Below are 19,553 nucleotides of genomic sequence, written 5' to 3' on the forward strand. Positions count from 1 at the left end.
AAGAGCTGTGTCCCCATGCTTAGCTTCCATCTATTTCCACCACAAGTGGCATTAATAAAAAGCAAAGAAAGAGCACAGCTAAAAATATTTGCAATGAGTGGTGGCCTACTCCAGAGAAGATAGGGTATGATGTTCTGTGCTAACGGGGCTCCTGGGGAGAGGGTACAGAAGGTCATGGCAGGCTGTGGTCAGAGGACTCAGTGTGGGAGGGTGAACTGGCAGACACATTCAGGGGAGAAGGAAAGGACACAGTTGAGGAGACACTGTCTGGGGGATGGATAAGGAAGTGTGCTGGGTACCGATTCCGTGTAAGAAGTATCAGGGCTGGAAGAAGAGGAATGGAAGAACTGCCAGGTCCAGGAGATGGAGATGAAATGGCGATGCCAGTGATCCAGGAGGAACTAGAGGACCATCTGGACAGTCTCACGACGTGCCATAGCCTCTGGGGTCAACAGGTCCCATCTATACTCAGAGGCCAAGCTCAAGGGCCTCCCGGAGAACAGTAGGAGCTCTTGACAGTGCAAAGGGCTGCTACCCAATGTATTAAAAACTAGACAAAATTTCACCCCCCTAATGATAGCAGCATATGCTAAAGAAAACCTGGGACAGGCCAAACATGAAAGATAAAAATCCTTTACAGCTTCACAACCCAGCAACACCCAGAGTTACAGACTCAGACATGTACTATGAGTCCCTGCCAAACTCTGGTGGCCTGGAATGCTTCGGGATTAGGAAAGCTTCCGACTGTCACCACGTCGTCTCAGGCAGCTGCTGTGCTGTGGGAGAGGCATAGAGGCATAGCTGAGGGAACACAAGAGGCATATTTGGTTCATCCATTTATTTCAGGTGTCACTGAAGCCTGTTCTCCCAAGGTGGGAACCTGGGTCTCATCTGTCATTTACAGAGGTGAGAGTGGGTTCACCTGAGTTTCCATACCATGGTCGTCCTAGGATATCAGACACCCCTTCTGTCCCAGAACACACACTCTCTTCCTGCAATTCTTTGCTTTTGTTTTTTTCAAGACAGGGTCTCTCTGTATAGCCCCAGTTGTCCTGGAACTCACTTTGAAGACCAGGCTGGTCTCGAACTCACAGAGATCCACCTACCTCTGCCCTCCAAGTGCTGGGGTTAAAGGCGTGCACCACCATGCCTGGCTTCCTACAGTTGTCCAGAGGAACAAAAATCCATCCCTGTGGAAGCTGCAGGGAGTGGCTGGAGGCAGATAGAGCCAGGATGGATTACTTACCAGATCTGGGCAGAGTTTCCCTGAGAACCTGTTTCCAGTTGGCCCATGATAAGCACAGATTCATTGAATGCTCCTGGCCTGGGCCTGTGACAGTGCCCAGTCAGAAAGTCTGATCCACTGACCAGCCACCCTAACACCTGGGAGGTTCTTAGAAACACAAAGGCTCAGAACAGAGCAGAAAGCTGTGTGATCCTAACAGGTGGTTCTTATGCATGTTCAATCTGAACACTAGATTTGGCTTTATTTGATGGGGCTCACATGCTATCCACCCTCACCAGTGTGTGTGTGCATGTGTGTGCGTGTGTGTGTGTGTGCGTGTGCGCACATGAACATATGCACATGTGGGTATATGTGTTGCTAAACATTTGCTCTAAGCACAGAAGTTTTGATAAAATAGGAGAATGGTGTGAGTCTTCTACAAAATAAAACAAGAAGAAACAGCTGTCCCACAGACTTAGTGGGTAGTGAGTCCCTGGTTCCCCTACACATACCAAAGTCTGAGGATGCTTCAATTCCATTTCTAAAATGTCCTGGAGAGATGGCTCAGCAGATAAAAACACTGCTGCTCCTTCAGAGGAACTGAAATTCAGTTCCTATCACCCATGTCAGACAGCTCACAATTTCCTATAATTCCAGTTCCAGGGCATCTGATGCTTTCTTCTGATCTTTATGGGCACCTGCATGGTTCACACATGCACACACACACTCATGCACACACACACACCCATGCATGCAATGAAAGTGAAAATAAATCTTTAAAAAAGCTTAAAACAACTACAAAGAAATGCAGAAATGAAATAACGCATGCTCCTGTTGATAAGGCAATTTCTCTGATCTAATCACTATATTGTTCATATGAATTAAAATGCTATGTTGCACCTTACAGATGTGTGCAACTTCTAAGTATTTATTGAAAGTCAACAAACATTTTAAAATAAAATAAGACCACACCATGTTTTTATGGTGCACTCTTTAGAGTTAAAATTTCTACATACACAGTATAGATTCTGGGTTTTTTTTTTTTTTTAAATGTTTTCAATCCCAGGGTGATTGAATCTAAGGATTTGGAGTCCACAGAGATGGTGTGGAAAAGTCCTTCTGTATATGTGTTGCTTTTATTGGATAATCAATAAAGCTGCTTTGGCCTACAGCAGGGCAGAATAGAGTAAGGTGGGAATTCCAAGCAGATAAAGGAGAAAAGAAGGTGGAGTCAGAGAGATGCCATGTAACTGCTACAGGAGACCTTATCCATAAACCATGAGCCTTGTGGTGATACATAGATGAATAGAAATGGGTTAATTCAAGGTGTAAGAGTTAGTTAATAAGAAGACTAAGCTTTTGGCCAAGCAGTGTTGTAATTAATATAATTTCTGTGTAATTATTTAGGGTATGGGTGGCCAAGAAACGTACAAGCAGTCTCTGCCTACAGGAGGGCAGCTGTATGGTTTATCATGATATTTGACACATAAAAATGTTAAATATTTGAATACATAAACAGAGCTACTCACATCTTTTCACTCCCAACTCATACAATCAAGAGCACTGGAAGAGATTAGAGGAGGGAGCCTAGGATTGGATGGGGCTTAAGTGACAATTGCCAGAGGCATGGAAGGAGACCCAAGCTCCAGTGAGCATCACCAGCTTTGGGGAGTAGAATGGAGAAGAACAGAACCTGGAGAAGCATCATCATCTGAGGAAGCTTTTGTTTGGATGTGGGATTTCCCTCTGCAGGCTGTGAATATGTTTTATTACCATTGATTAATAGGGAAGCTGCATTGACCTACGGCAGGACAACTGTTTAGGCAGGAAAACTAAACTGAAGGAGAGGAAAGAAGGTGGAGTCAGGTGGATGCCATGTAGGCTCCCAAGAAGTAAGAGGTAACAAACTCCAAGCCTCATGGTAAAACATAAGATATTAGAAATGGGTTAATGTAAGAGGTAAGAGCTAGCTAGGAATAAGCCAAAGCCATTGGCCAAACAGTGTTGTAATTAATATAGTCTCTGTGTGATTATTTGGGTCTGGGTGGCCAGGAAACCTAAGTGCAGTCTCCATTTATATTTAATTTTAGGCGTTGGTAAAGCAGCATAGACTAAGTTGAGCTCTCATTTCAGTGCTGTGGTGCACAGCCCACAGTCGGAGCTTGTGATCTGGTTTCCTTCTGGTCTCTCAGACAGGTCGTCTTTTAACCTCCTTGACACACCATGGTCACATGCTCCAATGCAGGCGATACCCGCAATGTTCTCCTCCAGCCAAGACCAGCTCTTCCTTCTTCTCTGACCCCACAGTTTCCCCTCCTCTTCTGAAGACCTTCTCCCATGCCTTCTCACCCCTATGCCTGACGTCTGTGTTTCTCCATCATATCAGATTTGTTTCCATTCTGGCTACAGAAGCAGCCGTAGGTATCTGGTGGCTCTCATGGTATCTTCATGAATGACGTATGCACTCAGAGTTTCTTATTGGAATGCCTCAAACCAGCCATCTGGTTTCACCAAGACTCTGCTCTCACACTCCTATAAAAACAGAACCAAACCTGAAGCTTCTCAAAGTCTGGCTTTTGGTCTGATGAGCTACTCTCTAAGATGCTCTAGCCTTCCTTTCACAGGGTGTTTAAGTTCAAGAACATAGCCCACTGGCAAGGTACCAAATTTCTCTTTCCAGACCAACACAGGCTCAGCAGAGTGACCTCAGAGACCCATGCATATCTAGGCAGTTTTCTGGAACTTTTTGGTTTTTTAGACAATGTGATGCTATGTTTTGGTTTTAAGGAGAAAGACGTAATTTTGTACATAAACTCATCTTAGGCCTTGCTTAGCAGTGACTGTGTTCACTGTCATTGAGACAGCCACACTACACCCTCAGAAGGGAATACTGGCTGGGAAATTTATGGGTAGTCCTGGCCATGTTGCCCTTGACACAAGCAGCTCTCAGCACCAAACCTGAAGTTGCCTGTGTGTGCCTTCATCAGATCCTAGTGAACACATTGTGTTATACATGGCTTTTTTTTTTTTTTTCTGAGAATTCATTGGTTGCTAAGTTGCTAGGTGGTCGTGTGGCAGAAAAGATGCTACTTCTGAAATAAAGGCTGCTGTCAGAGGGGTCAGCAATGACACCAGCTCTTTCCATTGTAGTGGGGATGTCATCATTCACACGTCCAGTTTACTGCACCCCAAAGTCATTTTGACATGCCCAGAAGACACAGCACCACACCCCCTGCATACTATGCACTGTGCATGGAGCCTATCCCCCTGTCCATGGTTGGACCCCAGTCACAGTCTCTCAGGTTGCTCTGACTCATCTCAGAAATTTAGAGACAGAGACTTGGAGGTGTTGCAGGCCTTTGAGAAACTCGGTGATCTTCCAGAAATAATTGCAGAAATTGCAGAAAGAACTAAATGAAGCTATCACAGGTATGGAAAGAGAGCAAACATTTCAATGGGGGAAAACAAGGGTTTGGAAGGAAGAATGGAGTCATTTCAAGGCCCAGTATTTTATTTTGCTATTCGTATAATTATATTTCACCTGTTTTGGGGGCATTTGACATAGCAGCAAAGCACTGGTCTGCAGGTCAGTTGGAGACACTGACACCATCCGCTACAGCTCTGAAGGACTCATTTAGTTTTATGTGTGCCTCTTCATGGATAAAGGACTAAGCCGGTGTTGGTGGGCACAACCCTCAACTGACTAAGCAGCATGGGGAGCTGTGTATGCATATGTCCTCAGGTACATGGAGCACCTCCAAGGATAGGGAATGAGGATGATGATGGAGTCCATCAAGTCCCCATATCTCTCTTACTTACCCATTCTGGATGCTCTTGCAGCTCACCCAGACCACAAATGCTGGCATTGCAGCCTTCTTCAGAGATTGCCTGGGCTTCCCAGGTTACTCGGGCCACCTGAGTAGAGTTAGTGGTTCACTCTGGAGCAGCTTGGAATTGAAGCTGCTTCACTGCCAACTCCCCTTCCCCAGGCCTCTGCTCACTGAAGGGCTATGCACACAACCGAGCACCTCACAGACCCAGGGGGATGTGGTGGTTGGGTGGGGGTGGCGTGCACAATTCCCCATCTTACCTGTGTTTCCTAGAACACTACCTTAAAGCGTACTAAACAGCACACACACCCCCACCGCTTCTCAGCTCACTCCCCTCTTAGCTTTGGCAGATTTACAGTTCTTTTGTTGAGGCTCTGACAAACATTATTGCGCCAGGACTTGGCTGATGGGATTGTGGTGCATCTGCCTCAGATTGGACCAGTATTCTCCTTTAAAAAATGTTCAGCTCTGGGCTTCAGGAATTACCACTGCAAGGAAGGCAAACACCATGCCAATACTCGAGTTATTTGGCTTGTCATTTGGGATGTCATTTGGGGTGGCTGTTTGTGATAGGGCTATTGGAAGATAGCCTTGTATTCTGCAAACACGTAAAGGAGATTATTTAGCTCTTCCAGCCCCTCTTGAACTGGAGCTCCTGAGATACTCCCTAACTGCTTATGTCAAGTCTCCTGTTTTATTGCTTCCACTAAAAGACCTGTGCTTGTCACTCAAGACAAAGGCTGCCACAGACATCCACCAATCACAGGGCTAGGGATGTGAGGAAACTCTAGGAAGGTGACTCTACCATCTTGGAACCCTGACCCATTTTGATGTTAAGGCATGGTAGGGATTTACAGAACGGATAAGGGAACAATTGCTATTTTGGAATGGGAAACATTCCGTTTTCCAGATATCACTGTACCTTTAATTTATTAGCTTTCCATAAAAACACAGAACACTCACAATCTACAGTATACAAAGTATAATTTACAAAAATATAAAATCTTGGTTATTTTTTAGTATTCCAACATATTACTGTATGTGTTATTTCCGTATGCATGTTCAAACAGCCCATATCTAACCTGTACTATTACCTCTGTGGGGGTTGGGGGTCAACTCTCTCCTTTTTGTTTTAAAATAAAGAATACATATATTAAAGGAAGAGACCGATCTTGATTGCATGTGCATATTGCATGTATAAAAGTGAAAATGTAAGAGAAAACACACGTTCATGCCAAGATTTAGGCCCTGTTTCTAGTATGTAGCCTGAGGGTTGTAGAATGAGTACTTGACCTGCTATAGGGGTGAGCGCCCCACGGTTTGCATAGTCTTTCCGGGTTATGAGATGATGAATGCACAGAGTCGACATTGTGGACACATCACATGATATGTCCAGGCCTTGGAAAATGTGGGTAGGGCTGATGGGCAAGCTTCAGTCCATAGTTGATTCCAGGCTCCTTCCAGGAACTCAGAGTCTTTACGGAGCTAAGGGAAACTGAAGAACAATGGCACTGTGTACAGATCTTTCTAGGTCCCAGCAGGGTTGCCTACAAGCTCTTTCTAGCACCTGCAGCTGCCCCGAGTCAGGTCCTGCCTCCAGAAATGCCACTCTGCAGGGCCCGGATGACGCCGGACTGTCTTCCACCTTGAAGCCGTCTTACCGACAGGCACAGGTCTCTACAGACATATTGGGGTACACCTTCAGAACCACATTCCGGTTCTCATCCAGGAAAAGGACTCCGAGGGAGTTCATCTTGTCTGGAACACAGCATGGCTCTGGGATGCCAGGGACAATCCCCACAGCTCTGACAATGCTCTGGATGGTGGCATGATTGGATGGGCGGACAATCTGCAAGATGAGAAAAGACAGCTCAGAGAAAAGGGCTTACCGCCGTTTCTTCAATAAGGCCATGCAACGGGTGGCCTGGAAGAAAAGGCTTCTGCCCGGAGCCAGATACATGTTTCCTCTGAAATCAGCCACAGCCTCAGTCCTGGTGCCCCTAGGTGCCCACTTTTACTAGTCTAAAAGGGGTGTCACAACTGCTGCTCGAAACTGACCACTTGGGGGCGCCTGCATGTCACCTTCCTAGGAGCACCTGGAGCTGAGCTGGAAGGAAGGGTTCGCAGGCCTAGAACCACACTTCAGCCAGCAGCCACAGGTCCAGAGCAACCGTGGCCGAAACTAAAATGATGCGCTTAGTGCAGCAAGGGCTGCAGACAGGCATTGCAATACGTGCTGGACTTGGGGTGACATCAGCACTAGGACATTGTCGCATCTTGACACCTTATTAATTTATATGGACAGTGTGACCTTCATTTTACTGAAACAGATACCAAATGACAACCAGATAGTCAAATGACTAAGACACACAGTAGAGATGCCTCAGAAAGTGGCCTGGCTTAGAAACTGGGGCCACTTCTGAAAAGATGAACACAGCCGGCCAGGTAATAGGCTTCAGTTCTTGACTGGCTGATGAGAGCTGTGGCTAGCAAGAAGCCGTGTGTGTGTGTGTGTGTGTGTGTGTGCGTGTGCGTGTGCGTGTGCGTGTGCGTGTGTGTGGTGCATAGAGGGGAGGCAGCAAGGGAAGGGCAAGACCGACTACACGTGTGGGGTTCAGTCAGTTCTGAAAGTACTGAAAGGGGACGCAGCAAGCCAGCCTGGTAATTCAGTAGCTGCAAGGCCACATCTGTCCTGGGCCCTTGTGAAGCCATTTAGCAGAGCACCTCTCTTCACCAGCTGTCTCCCATCCTCTCTTGTATGTGCACGGAGGAGAAGGCCCTTAATTCCAGACAGATTATATGGCTCATATCTGGACCTGGGATTTCCCACTTGGTCTGTTTATCGAGGTTCAGATTGAATTTATACACCGACCTTCTTTCTTGGAAGACAGACCACAGAGGAGTCTGCAGAGTTAACGAAGCAGGGGAAACTGCTGCAGTGGGTACTTGCTGCACACCGTGGCCCCGGTCTGCGCTCTATGCGCTAGACCCCAGTTCGCGAGCTTTGGGGCAAGGGGCTGGAGGTTGAGAACACAGACGCAGAGACAGACCGACACGCAGACCTTTAAACACTGATACCAAAAGCCCCCCTTTAATAGCACCATGGAGGCTTAAATACACTGTAGTCAATGGCCATCAGGTGAAAATCCCATCCTCTGATCCTCTAAGCTAGGCACAGCTTCTAGTAAGGTTCTAGGAGGGAAGAGCAGCTGAAGGCCAGGACTCATTAGTCCCAACAGGTGCTGAGGGAGGATGTGGGCAGCCTACCACCGCTCAGGCCTCAGGATGACGGATGGAGTTAACCCAGCCTGGGGGAAGGTGAAAATTCAGTGCCAGGAAGGTGAAACAGTCCAGGACTGTGTATCTTTCAGACTTCTGTGCACTGGGAAGGGTGGCTTGGCTGTTGGGTGGGACAAACCAGGGGATCCACTGACACTCAGAGCAGTAGGGGAGCCCACTGGGAGAGCCACTGACACCCAAAGCAGCCCGATCACCAGGATCAATGCTCCTGCTTCAGACTAGAACAGGTAGGAGAGCCTTGGTCAGGAGGGAACGTTGGATACCTGACTTGTCCACAGGGAGGCAGCACTGACTAAATCTCTGAGGATGTCTGCTCTCTGGGAATGTCCTTTTCCTTGCTTCTAGGAAGTGATGCCTTGCTTTAAAGATTCCAATTCAAAGAAAGGTATTAGTGAGTGATACATGTCTCTAGTCCCAGAAGATGGGGGGCTAACCAGGAGGACTGAAGTCAGCCTGAGAGACTGTCTCAGGAAACAAACAAACAACAACAACAAAACAAAGCCAACACTTAAAAAAAGCACCTCCAAAGCAAATCAACCCTAACAGTTGGTGGGGCACCTCTGTCTATTCCGGCCTCTGCAGACAGGAGATATATCATCTCCATTTTGCAAATGATGAAACAGGTCGGGCAAACAGAAAGATGGCCAACAGGACAGAGCCAAGTTAGGATGAGACAATATCAGAACACAGAGTGGTACCTTGGGCATGGGGAACTCACAGGCCCCAGCACAGTAGTAGGCGTCGAAGGATTTCGGCGAGATGATCCATTCATTCCACCCGATGTCTGCAAAGTCCACCTTCAGGTACCTTCGGGAACAGACCCGTGGCTCATCCCACTGCCTCCTCCTGGCTTTCTGCATCGTCTTCTCATCAAAGTCCAGCACCTGTGAGGAGGTGGTGAACGTATCCTGGTCCTTCTTTTTGCGGTCTTTGCGCCCGGTGCGGGGTTTCAGTGCCCGGAAGGGGCTGGGCCAGAAGTCATGCTTGTGGTAGTGGTGGGCGTGCAGGGCAGGCGCTGGTCTCTCGTCCAATCCTGGCAGTTCATTGTCCTGCAGGGGTCCAGAGACCTGAGCTGCCCGGCGCACGCGGGGGTCCGCTGAGCTGTTGGGGGCAGTGCGAGGTTCCAGGTCTCCAGCTGGAAAGGGGTCGTATCTCTGCAGCGTCACTGCCACACTGTTGGGCTCTGAGATGGCCAGGTCATTGGCATAGACAAGGATATAGGGCATGTGGGGGCTGGGCCTGGGTATCCCAGGGTCCTTCTCCCCAGAATCCAACTGGGCAGAGAGGAGCAGCTCTCCATCTCTTCGGGCAGCCTTGACCATCGATGAGATATCCTTAGCCTGCCACAGGCCCCGTGGCGGAGGTGCCAGAACCATGGCCCCGCGGAGCAGCCCCTGCGTGGCCGTGTTCTGTGAGAGGCTGCGGAAGATTAGGTGCAAGCGTGCTGGTGGACCTGGGGTCAGGAAGCGGCAAGATGCATTCTTGGCTCGCGGCTTGCATAATGCCTCACGTGCCCGGGGCCACCGTGGGGGTTCTGAGTAGAAGTGGAAGGTGGCTGTGAGGATCATTTCCGAGTCTTGCATGGATGTCAAATTAAAGAAATACACAGGCTTCTGGTTGACCACTTCTGCAAGAGAAAGACAGACCATAGCCTGTTAGATTTTCTCTTGAAGAGCACCCTGTTCTTGGGGTAGTGGTACAATTCCCACCGACCCAGTACTTCCAAGCCAGACTCACTTCCCTTTCCTCAGCTCCTGCAGGCCTTACACTGCAGGCCTGAGAGCTTCCTTTATTATCCTCAATAAACTTGCACAGTTGAGATCCAAAGGTAAGGAATTGTCACCATTTCACTGAGAAATGAAGATAAAACCAGGAGGCAGAGAGAGAAAAAGGGGAGGGAGGGAAAGAGAGGGCAACTATCAAGTCTATAAGACACTAAAGCTCCTGATGGTCTCTCCTCACCTCCCATTGGCTTTCAAAGAACAAAGCCGTGTCACTGACACCTTCATTAAGAGCTTGTGATGGTTTGGGTTAGATCCAAGACCTGCCTCAAGGCAGCTGGTTCAGTATTTGCCCAGCACTCTGTACTATGTAGTTTTTTAAAGGTAACTTCTGTTAAATGTGATAGTTCTTCCAGATGAGGTGAAATAAGGAGATCTTTATTATTTTTCGCTGCAGCCTTAGGACCTTCTAAGATAATGTAGTTAATTCTTGTTGGGTTCTGTCCTAGGACTTGTATGTGTGTGTGTGGCACTGAAAGCTGCCGTGCTCCCTCAACTGAGGTGGGGCAGGACTAGTGCCCTCACCCCTATTTATTCCCCCTTGGTATGTGTGTGTATACAAGTGTATGTATTTGTATGTATACATACACACACACACACACACACACACACACAGCCGAGCATAGTGGTGTACGCCTTGAATCCCAGCACTTGGGAGGCAGAGGTAGGTGGATCTCTGTGAGTTTGAGGCTACAGAGTGAGTTCCAGGCTACAAAGTAATATACAGAGTTCCAGGATACCCAGAGCTACACAGAGAGATCTTATCTTGAACAAAACAAACAAAAACTGTTCTTTCAACAAGATAGTAATATGGAGGTTTCAGTAGGTCCCTCCACTCCAAGGTTCACACTGCTGTCTGGAGACCCACGCACAGGAGGGTGAGGCACATTTAGCAGTCGTGTGTGTGTGTGTGTGTGTGTGTGTGTGTAGTAAACTTCTGCTTTCCAGGAGCAGCCGGAAGAAGCCCTGTCTGCTCCTGGTTCTACCAGGTGTTCCCCAGGGCCACCTGCAGCCCCAGTCCTGGCAGCAATGCAAACTCTCTACAAGAAGGAGGTCTAGGATTCACAAGGAGAAAAAGTCTTGGGATACACAGACTAGAAGGAGACCAAAGTGGCTGGGTGGACTTGCTCCTCCTCCTCGTCCTCCTCCTCCTCCTCGTCCTCCTCCTCCTGCTCCTCCTCCAGTAGAAGGCCTGTCTGCTTAATACAGCAGGAAAAGACTCAGAGCTCATAAGCCCAGGGTGTGTGTACCGGCACAGGGGAGATTACACTCTCCAAGAGACAGGTCAGTTTATATAACACCTGTATCCAGAGGATGAGCTGGGATTGTTTTTCAAGAACCATTGGCTTAGGACCAGAAAGGTACTCAGTAGTTAAGTGCACATGCTGCTCTTGTAGAGGACCCGGGTTCTATTCCCAGTACCTACACAATAGCTCACAGCTCTCTGTAACTTAACTTCCAGAGGATTTGATGCCCCTCTCTGGTTTTCTTGAGTATGTACATATACACTCACACATAAACCGAAGGTAATAATAATTTTTAAAAAAAATTCTCAAAAACCCACCCACTGGCTCAGTATTTTGTTTCTATTGGGAAGGAATCATAGAGTTACGATTCTATCGAGAATATTCAAGCTCCCTTAAGAGACCCCACAAAGTATAAAGAAGTGGAGAAACACCTACAGTGGGCTGAGGAGAGACTGAAGATGTTCCTTACCGGTCCCTATGCACTTGGCACGTGCCCCGTATGTGAAGCGATGCTGGGTCCTGAGGACTTAAAACCTGGCCTCCCAGAACTCTGTGGCTTTGAGTGTCATGACTCGGAGGCCCATATCCTAACTGGCACATCTTGGAGTTATGACTATGGGGGAAGCTGGAGCTCACTCACCTTAGGGGAGGTGTGTGAACGTGCAGAACTTCATAGCTGGAAGCTGCAGGGAGGTGTCCCTGCTCTTGGCCGCAGACTGGGGATCCTGTACAGCATGCATGTAGATATCGATGGGATAGCCTGTGCCACCTTCTGCCTCCCAACCACTGATGCGTGTAGAGGGAAGCTCACTATGCAGCACACACCTCTAAGCTGCAAACACCCTAGAAGACAAGCTCTCGGCCTTAGAGGTGAGCATCATACTCTAAGCCTTATTTTTTCATTAGTCTCCTAGGAAGACTAGAACACTCAGCCTGTGTGATCCTTGCAGGACTAAAGAAATGGCACATGCCATATGCTTGGCACAGGGGGTGCCCACAAAAGTACTTCCTTTGTAAAGAATCAAGGATGGCAGAGCAAGGGTTTCCTATGCAAACTCAAACGTGTTCACACACTACTTGGTCTCTATAACATCTGACTTGGCAGCTTTTGTTTATCTGTTATCTAGTTCAGGTGTTTCTTAATCAATTATCCTGCTCATTGGTCCAGAGTGGGAGGAGCCTCCAGAGGCCAGGTGAAAAGGAAAGATTCGACTACACTTGAATTGAATGCATCTAGGTAGAGGGAGCTCACTGCTCACTAGACAACTTTCTCAAAAAGATGCTTCCTGGCGGGAGATGCTAAGGTCCAGATGGGTCACCCCCGAGCCCAGAGTTGGGGGGCAGTCTATGCATGCAATACAGAAGCTCCAGGCTGTGACTGCGAATGGAGGTATCTCTGATGTTTCCAGTTAAGTGGAGCACAGGGCACCGAGGAGAAAACAAGCAAAGTCCCTCTGTCCTGTATACCACACTAGAGCACCGTGGCTCCTCTCTCGCAGCCAATGAGAAGACTGCTTCCCTCCTCTTGTCCTTCAGTTATCCATTCAGTTTCCCAATAAACATTTGCAAAAGGTCTGTGCTTGCTAAGTGACAGGCTGCTTGGAGTCCCGGCAAAGGCAGGTGAAGGTGCTTGAAAGCCTCTTGGGAACACAGAATGGTAATGATCACAGTTATCCTTGGGGCCGATCACATTACGGCTTTGCAGAGCACTCTAAACAAGGTACCATATTATGGGGATATATAAATTGCATACAGCTCCCAGTCAGGCCTTTGACACCTAAATACTCCGTTCTTTACTCGGGTCCCACTTGAACGTCCTGCCAACCTCCCCAGTTACAGCTGTCCTCCCCACCCCAGGTCCCATTCTCCTGGCCTTCCGATGAGAGGTACATGACAGGCATGGTTCTTCATCTGCCTCCATGGCTTCCTGGTCACCTAGGCCTCTTCCAGATCTCTACCTCATACGGTTTCCCCTTTTGGCTTTATGGCTGAAGAGCCACTCGCATTCTACACCCTGACTTTGTCTTCTCGTCACTCATAATATCCTGACGTGTATTTATTATTGCATATCCCTCCAGAACACACACCCTAAGAGGCTTTGCTGGCTGTACTTCATTCTGTAACTCTGGATACTAGCACAAGACCTGGTGGCTGCTGCTGCTCAGAAGCAGGTAGGAATGATGGGTTCCTGCACCCTGCACCCTGAGAAAACAGGAAGGAGTGGGGCCAGAGCAGGCTCTGGAAGGGGAGTTCTTGGTATGCCAGAAAGAGCAGGTAACTAGCCTGATGTCTTATAGCAGCCAAAAGGCAGATATAAGGTGTGACCCCAGGTGGATCTCACCTGAAACACATGCCCTTTGCTCTCCCGTGTGCTCTATTGTCATGGTGTGTCCAAGAGTGTATAAACAAATAGCACCCGCTGTAAGAAAAAAAATAGGTAATTTTGATTTCTGTATTTCCCAGAAAAAAAGAACTGTTTTTACGTAAACAATATAATATCTGTGGATCTTTGGGATTCGCAGAGTTGCAACCTCTTAGCAGAACACTCAGCTTCACCCTGGTGACGGGAATGGGACAGTACTCTGATGGCAACTCACACAGAGGGCTCTGTCCCATACGAACAGGATTCCAGCCACCTTTTCCTCATCGTCCCTGGAACAGTCACCAGGGACAGCAGAGCAGGCATGCCATTGTGACGATGCAAACTTCTATGCGAGCTGGAGGTAGGAAGCAGAGAGCCAGCCCCTTAGCGGCAGAGGAGAAGGGGGCTGGGCCTGCGCTGAGCATCTGTTTCATGGGTCTTTCTGAGTAGGAGGCTGAACTAGTCATCCAACCCTTCCAACACTGGCAGAAAATTCTCTTTCCTGCCCCCTTCTGGCTTCACACCAACCTCAGTCACTGTAGTCTTTTTAGATGCTGCATCTGCCTCACCGTGGCTTCCTTCTCTCCTGGTCTTGACTATAACAGTTATCCTAGAATTGTCAATCCTTGATGTCCCATGCAAGCTCCAAAAGCGTCACCTATAGGATATGAAGATTAATGTCCCCGCTAATTAAAGAACCTCAGCAAAACCTATAGGACGAGGTCTTTTCCAGGGGAAGAACTGCAGCGATCTCAAGGAGAGCTGCAGATGGGAATACCTGCATGCAGAAAACGCAGCCCCATTAGGTTAGTGGTTATGTGCACGGTCTGTAGGCATATGTGCATTGTTAGTGCAGGGCTGAACTGAGTCTGCAAAATATTATTTTAACGCTGGTTGTATCAGGATGTGTGGTAAGAGTAACTTATCATTTGTTACTGTGTTTAAAAAAACAGCCTGTCTTCTCTCATTTTTCCCCACCCCTCCCCTTCCTCTCTATCTACCCCCTCCCCCGTGTACACACACACACACACGGTACATTGTTGCATTGTCAGCAGTTAAAATCAAGGTCCTCAGGGATTGGCTGCATTCTACTTATTTGCCTCCATAGTTTTCTCCTAACCAAATGCTCAACAGCCCCAACACACAATGGACTGTCTCCCCTCTGCATTCAACCCGCCCATCAACACACTAAGGTCTTTCTGTCTGTGAAGACCTCACTGGCCCCTCCCCGTCAGTGCTACCCTTAGGGATCCCGCAGAACACCCCAGCTACTGTTACACTAACACCCCCATTCCACTGCACTAGCCTTTGGGTCCTCCCCAGGTCCTGAGCTATTTTGGGCAAGTCCATCACTCTGTGCATCTTTATGTCCTCCAAGTGAAATGCTTAGGAAAAGCGGATGCTATGTTTTGGATTCTGCAAATGCAGGGCATTGAGTCTCCAGGGTAGCAATATTAAAAGGTACTGAAACCTTTAAGGGTGGCACCTAATGGGTAAATGTTAGTCACTTGAGATATGTCTCCCTTTAGATTTCACTTAGTTCCCAAGAGAGGGGCTGTTACACCTGGCTAAAGGCTACCCGTTCTTCCTGCTTTCTGCTTCTCTGTCTTGCCTCATGACCAGCCCTTCTCACAAGTTTTCCAGCCACAATGCATCCGTGACACTATGATGTAACTCCAGGGTTTTCCACCAGAGCCACCACCATGATGGTTAGCCTTCCAGTCTCGGAACGAGAGCTAGGTAAATATATTTTTCCTCCATGAGCTACTCGACTTTTGGCAATTCTCTACAGTAACAGAATTGGGATACTTCACCCGAGAATGAAATCAGCTTGACTTGGCAGTTTTGACAGCTGGGAATGTCTGGGAGATGAAGAAAACTAGCTTGGTATCACATTGGTAGGGGTCCAGCTTGGAATTAAACACAAATCACTCATTGGGAGCATGGAGGTAAACGGCGGTCTAACCTGAATTTAGAGCCAACTCAAAGGCTTTTCCTCCACAGATGCAGACTACAGGGGAACAAACTGCACATCGGGAGAGGGGAGTGGAAGGGTACAAGGAAAGCTGGTGGAATCACAGTTAAGAGCTAATAAATTGCAAACGAGCACATACCAAGAACTGCTCAAAGTCCTTGCCATATCTGAGCTCCTTGAAAAGAATGTTATTAATCAGGAGCGGAGTCACAGTTTAAAAGTGGAAAGAAACTCTTAGTCATGAGAAGTGCAGTCCTGTGGCTGGATCACAGAACCTGGATCAGGATGGTAGCGCATGCTCAGAGCCCGGGGCCTTGCTGCAGAGGAGGGAGAAGCGGCTGTAACAGCTTCTGGGAGTGGGTGCATTTGCTGTCTGGCAGGATGTGCTTACCTGGGAGGCTGTGGCAAGGAGTCTGTGCCCTGCTCACAACACCCCACAGATGGACCTTTCGACAAGAGACAGGAACGTCTGAGACGAGGGGTGGAACAATTTAGATGAGTCAAGGCAAGGCACAAGAAACAGGCTCCGACTCTGTGCCAGGCACAAATCTACCTTCTATTCAGTGGTCACCCCCTCTGTGTGCACACAAGAAATGATGCCCAGAACAGGCAAGTGATATGTGCCGTGGCGCACAGCCAGTGGCCTGGAAAGTTGGAACTTCTTTAGCTCTTTAGTTAACTCTCTAGTGTATAAGGAATCCAAATAAGAGGTATTTTCAGACCCTTCAGGACTAGACTAGGACTATGACTTCTTAAACATGTCAGTCTGTTACACCCTGATGCTCTGTTCCCAGACTCTGGGCTTCATTCTGATGGAGAGACTGCGGTGGTACGTGGCAGTGAGAACAGCTATTAGTGTCTGACACGTACAATAACTTCCTCCCCTGTCCTGTCCTTCTGTCCTTCTCTGTAAAATGAGGGTGCTGGATTTAAGGTGTAGTTTCCCAGCCATCTGTCGGGTTAAAATGTCCACCGCTATTTGTACTAGGAAGTATTTCCTCTGATTGGTGAAAACAGACAGAACTTGTAACCAGTGGGCATGCCCGCTTCTTATTGCAGTGGTGACCTTGGCGACCTTTATCCCTCCACTTCAAGACTTCAAGGACAAAAAGGGCAACAAAGGTCAAGTTCAAGCCTAGAGGTGCACAAAGTGCTCATCACAGTGCTTTTTGTTCCCGGAGTTACAACGTGCAACACCACCCAGTCCAGCCAAGGGCTCAGAACTGATGTTCTTACTTCACGCCATTTAGCTTCAACCATGAAGGGGGATACTACCACACACTACCCATTTTATAGAGTACAAACAAGTCCACACAGTTTCAGGGAATTAACTCAATCAGGCCAAATGCTTCTTAAGTGACTTAACTTAATAATGTTTCTCCAGAAATGAACTCCGGGTATTGAACAAAAGGTACGGGGGAAGCCAGAGGGACACTGGCCTGGTTAGCATGACAGAGGATGTGCCTCTTTGTGAGAGTCGATCCCTCACCGGTGTTATGTCTGAATCTGAAGTCACAATGTCACCAGGGCCCTGAATCCAGGTGGGACACATGCTCTGAACCTACATTGTTCCACCTCAAACGTGGCTGCGGTTCATTCCTACCACTCTTGGGAGAAAAGACTGCCAGCTGCAGGATTTCTCCCCGGGGAACAGTCTCCTCTCAGACAACCGCAAAAGACCCCTGCCCACATTTTCTGGAACAGCATTCTGAAACTCTGAGCAGTCACTATGACAACCAGGGTCTTCTCACCACCTGCTTCCTAGGCTGCACTTCCTCTGCCTTTAGGCCTGAGCTGGCAAGGGCTGCTTAACCCGAAATCAGTGGACTGGAGCTCAGAGTGACCTTCTCTAAGAAGAGGGTAGGAAGGGAGCATCCGCCAAACCCAAACCTTGGTGTGGAGAGTAGAGACGTGGAGCATGGCCCAGGAGAGGGACAAGGTGCTTCTGGACCTTGCTTAAAACCTGTCTTCTGAAGTCATGGGAACGCAGGCCCTTCAGAGAGCACATTGTTTCCTTGTCATCCCAATCATGCTTCCTACCTGGGTCTAGCGTTTGGTACCTGCACAAGCACTGCCTTGTAACATGCCAACCATGCTCCTCTCTCATACAGCAAGTGTCAACACAACTTAACACCACGGATTGTCCTCCAGTCTATGTCTGTCTCCACTCTGTGCCTAAAGCCTTCTGTATATGCTGACCTTTGTCCAGCAACTGTGGAAGTTTCCAGGGCCAGGAGGTCTGCCCCCAATGCCACTTTGGTCCCCACTGCAAGCTCTAGTCAGGTACAGAGAACAGAATGGATTGTCAGTGAAAGGATGAAATAAAAGTCAGTACAAGATAGGAGGGGGGAAGCGGAGCCGTAAAGAAATAGAGGGGATAGATAAGAGAACTCTACGTATAAGGAGGACTGGGTCCCGATGTAGCCTCTACTTACCCAGCCTGGCACGGAAACTTCGGACCGTGTTGCCTCCTCCTGGTCGAGCGCCCCGTCGGTTGTACTTTTCATAAAGCCTGAGCATGTGGACAGCGACCATATCCTGGGCGCCTGGACCCAGCGCAGTTGCTGCTTCCCCAGGTGACTGCTGGGGGTCCTTTTCCCTCTGCAGACCGTCGGCTGCCAAGGGCAGTGAGGACAATGATGGGCCCCTGTGGCCGCAGCCTGCGCCCTGCAGCAGCAAGAGGAGCAGAGGCACCATAGGCAGCAGTTGGGACCCCAAACTGATCCGAGCAGGACGAGAAGCCATGGCTGAGTGATGGTGGTGAAGGGTCTGAGTCCAGGAGGACAGACAGGGAAGGCTCAGGGTTGGCTGCGCACCTCGCCTAAGGTTGGAGGGTCCGCGTGGGACGCGGACAGCCCCTGTGACCCGACTCGAGGTAGTGGGATTGGCTCTCGGCGGCAGCGCTGAGCGCAGTGCATCCACGCCGCGGGACCAGCGGTCACAGCTGTCCGGAGCCTCGTGGAGCCCAGCCGAGCCCGGCCGGCGCGCTCCCTTGATTGCCTCACGATGCAAACTTTGCAACCCACGGAGCGGCGCCCGGACTGGCGAGTTCGAGGGGCGGGGCGGGGCGGGGTGGCCGAGGGCGCCTTCGGAGGGGAATTCGGTTGTGTCCCCACTCGCAACCGCCGAGAACCCGTCTGTGGCCCCGGTGTGTTGTGCCTGAGCTCTGGTGTGCGGGAATGCGCGCACCGGGGTGTGCGATTGCGAGTGTGGGGGCCGTGGGCGTGGGCGAGCGCGCTCCCTGCTCCCCCGCCGAGAGCCGGAGACCCAACCCCGTGGCCGGCTCCGGAGTGTCGCTGCCTGCAGCTGAGCCCGGGCGTCGCGGGGGCTGGGCAGCCTTCGGAAGGGGGGCCGCCTGCGGGGTTGCCCCTGCAAAGACATGCTATGGCTATGTGGTTGGAAGGTGACAGCTCCCCCATGAGGACCCCAGAGGGGATATGTGCCTAGCTGTCTCTGAGCCAGTGTGTGCTCAAAATGCAAAGGTGCAGCCTTTGGGAACAGGAGCTCTGGGATTTAACAACAAAAGGGGTGTGTGTGGCTCCAAGGCTCAACCGACCTAACTCGGGCAGTGGAAAGCAAGAGCTTGATCAAAATACAAAATTAGAGTTATCCGATTAACCGACCCTTTATTTGGCAACAGTGATTCCGGTTGTTGAAGAAATACATCAAAGGTCCTTATAAATCTTCGGACAGGGTTGCTAAAAAAGAAAAGGGCATGCTTTCAATTTACTTTATAAAAAATTTCAAAGCATCAGAGAGGGAAGAGAAAAAGTTCACGGTTTTCTCAAAAAGAATTCTTCGTAAAGTGCTAGCATAGGTCGCCCCTGACCCCT

General features: G+C 49.1%; 1 protein-coding gene across 1 annotated transcript; it reads right to left on the bottom strand.

The window, feature by feature from the left end:
• Nucleotides 1-5,966: 5,966 nt before the first annotated feature.
• Nucleotides 5,967-19,206, bottom strand: Gdf10 (growth differentiation factor 10). Its single transcript, XM_050140675.1, has 3 exons — nucleotides 18,156-19,206; nucleotides 9,054-9,982; nucleotides 5,967-6,904 (listed from the first exon to the last, which is right to left on the bottom strand). The coding sequence occupies exons 1-3, from the start codon at nucleotides 19,099-19,101 to the stop codon at nucleotides 6,713-6,715; spliced, it is 2,067 nt and encodes a 688-aa protein (XP_049996632.1). The 5' UTR covers nucleotides 19,102-19,206; the 3' UTR covers nucleotides 5,967-6,712.
• Between the last annotated feature and the right edge of the window lie 347 nt (nucleotides 19,207-19,553).

Source organism: Alexandromys fortis, unplaced genomic scaffold (genome assembly GCF_014885135.2).
Source record: "Alexandromys fortis isolate MF-2015 unplaced genomic scaffold, M_Fortis_MF-2015_v1.1 scaffold_46, whole genome shotgun sequence".
Classification (NCBI taxonomy): domain Eukaryota; kingdom Metazoa; phylum Chordata; class Mammalia; order Rodentia; family Cricetidae; genus Alexandromys; species Alexandromys fortis.

Excerpts from the sequence above, each read along its gene's own strand:
- Gdf10 (XM_050140675.1), bottom strand. The coding sequence starts at position 19,101 with ATGTCTTTGCAGGGGCAACCCCGCAGGCGGCCCCCCTTCCGAAGGCTG. Across the intron at positions 9,983-18,155 it reads AAGTTTCCGTGCCAGGCTGG|AAGTGGTCAACCAGAAGCCT; the intron begins GTAAGTAGAGGC and ends TTTCTCTTGCAG. Across the intron at positions 6,905-9,053 it reads GTGAGTTCCCCATGCCCAAG|ATTGTCCGCCCATCCAATCA; the intron begins GTACCACTCTGT and ends CTCATCTTGCAG.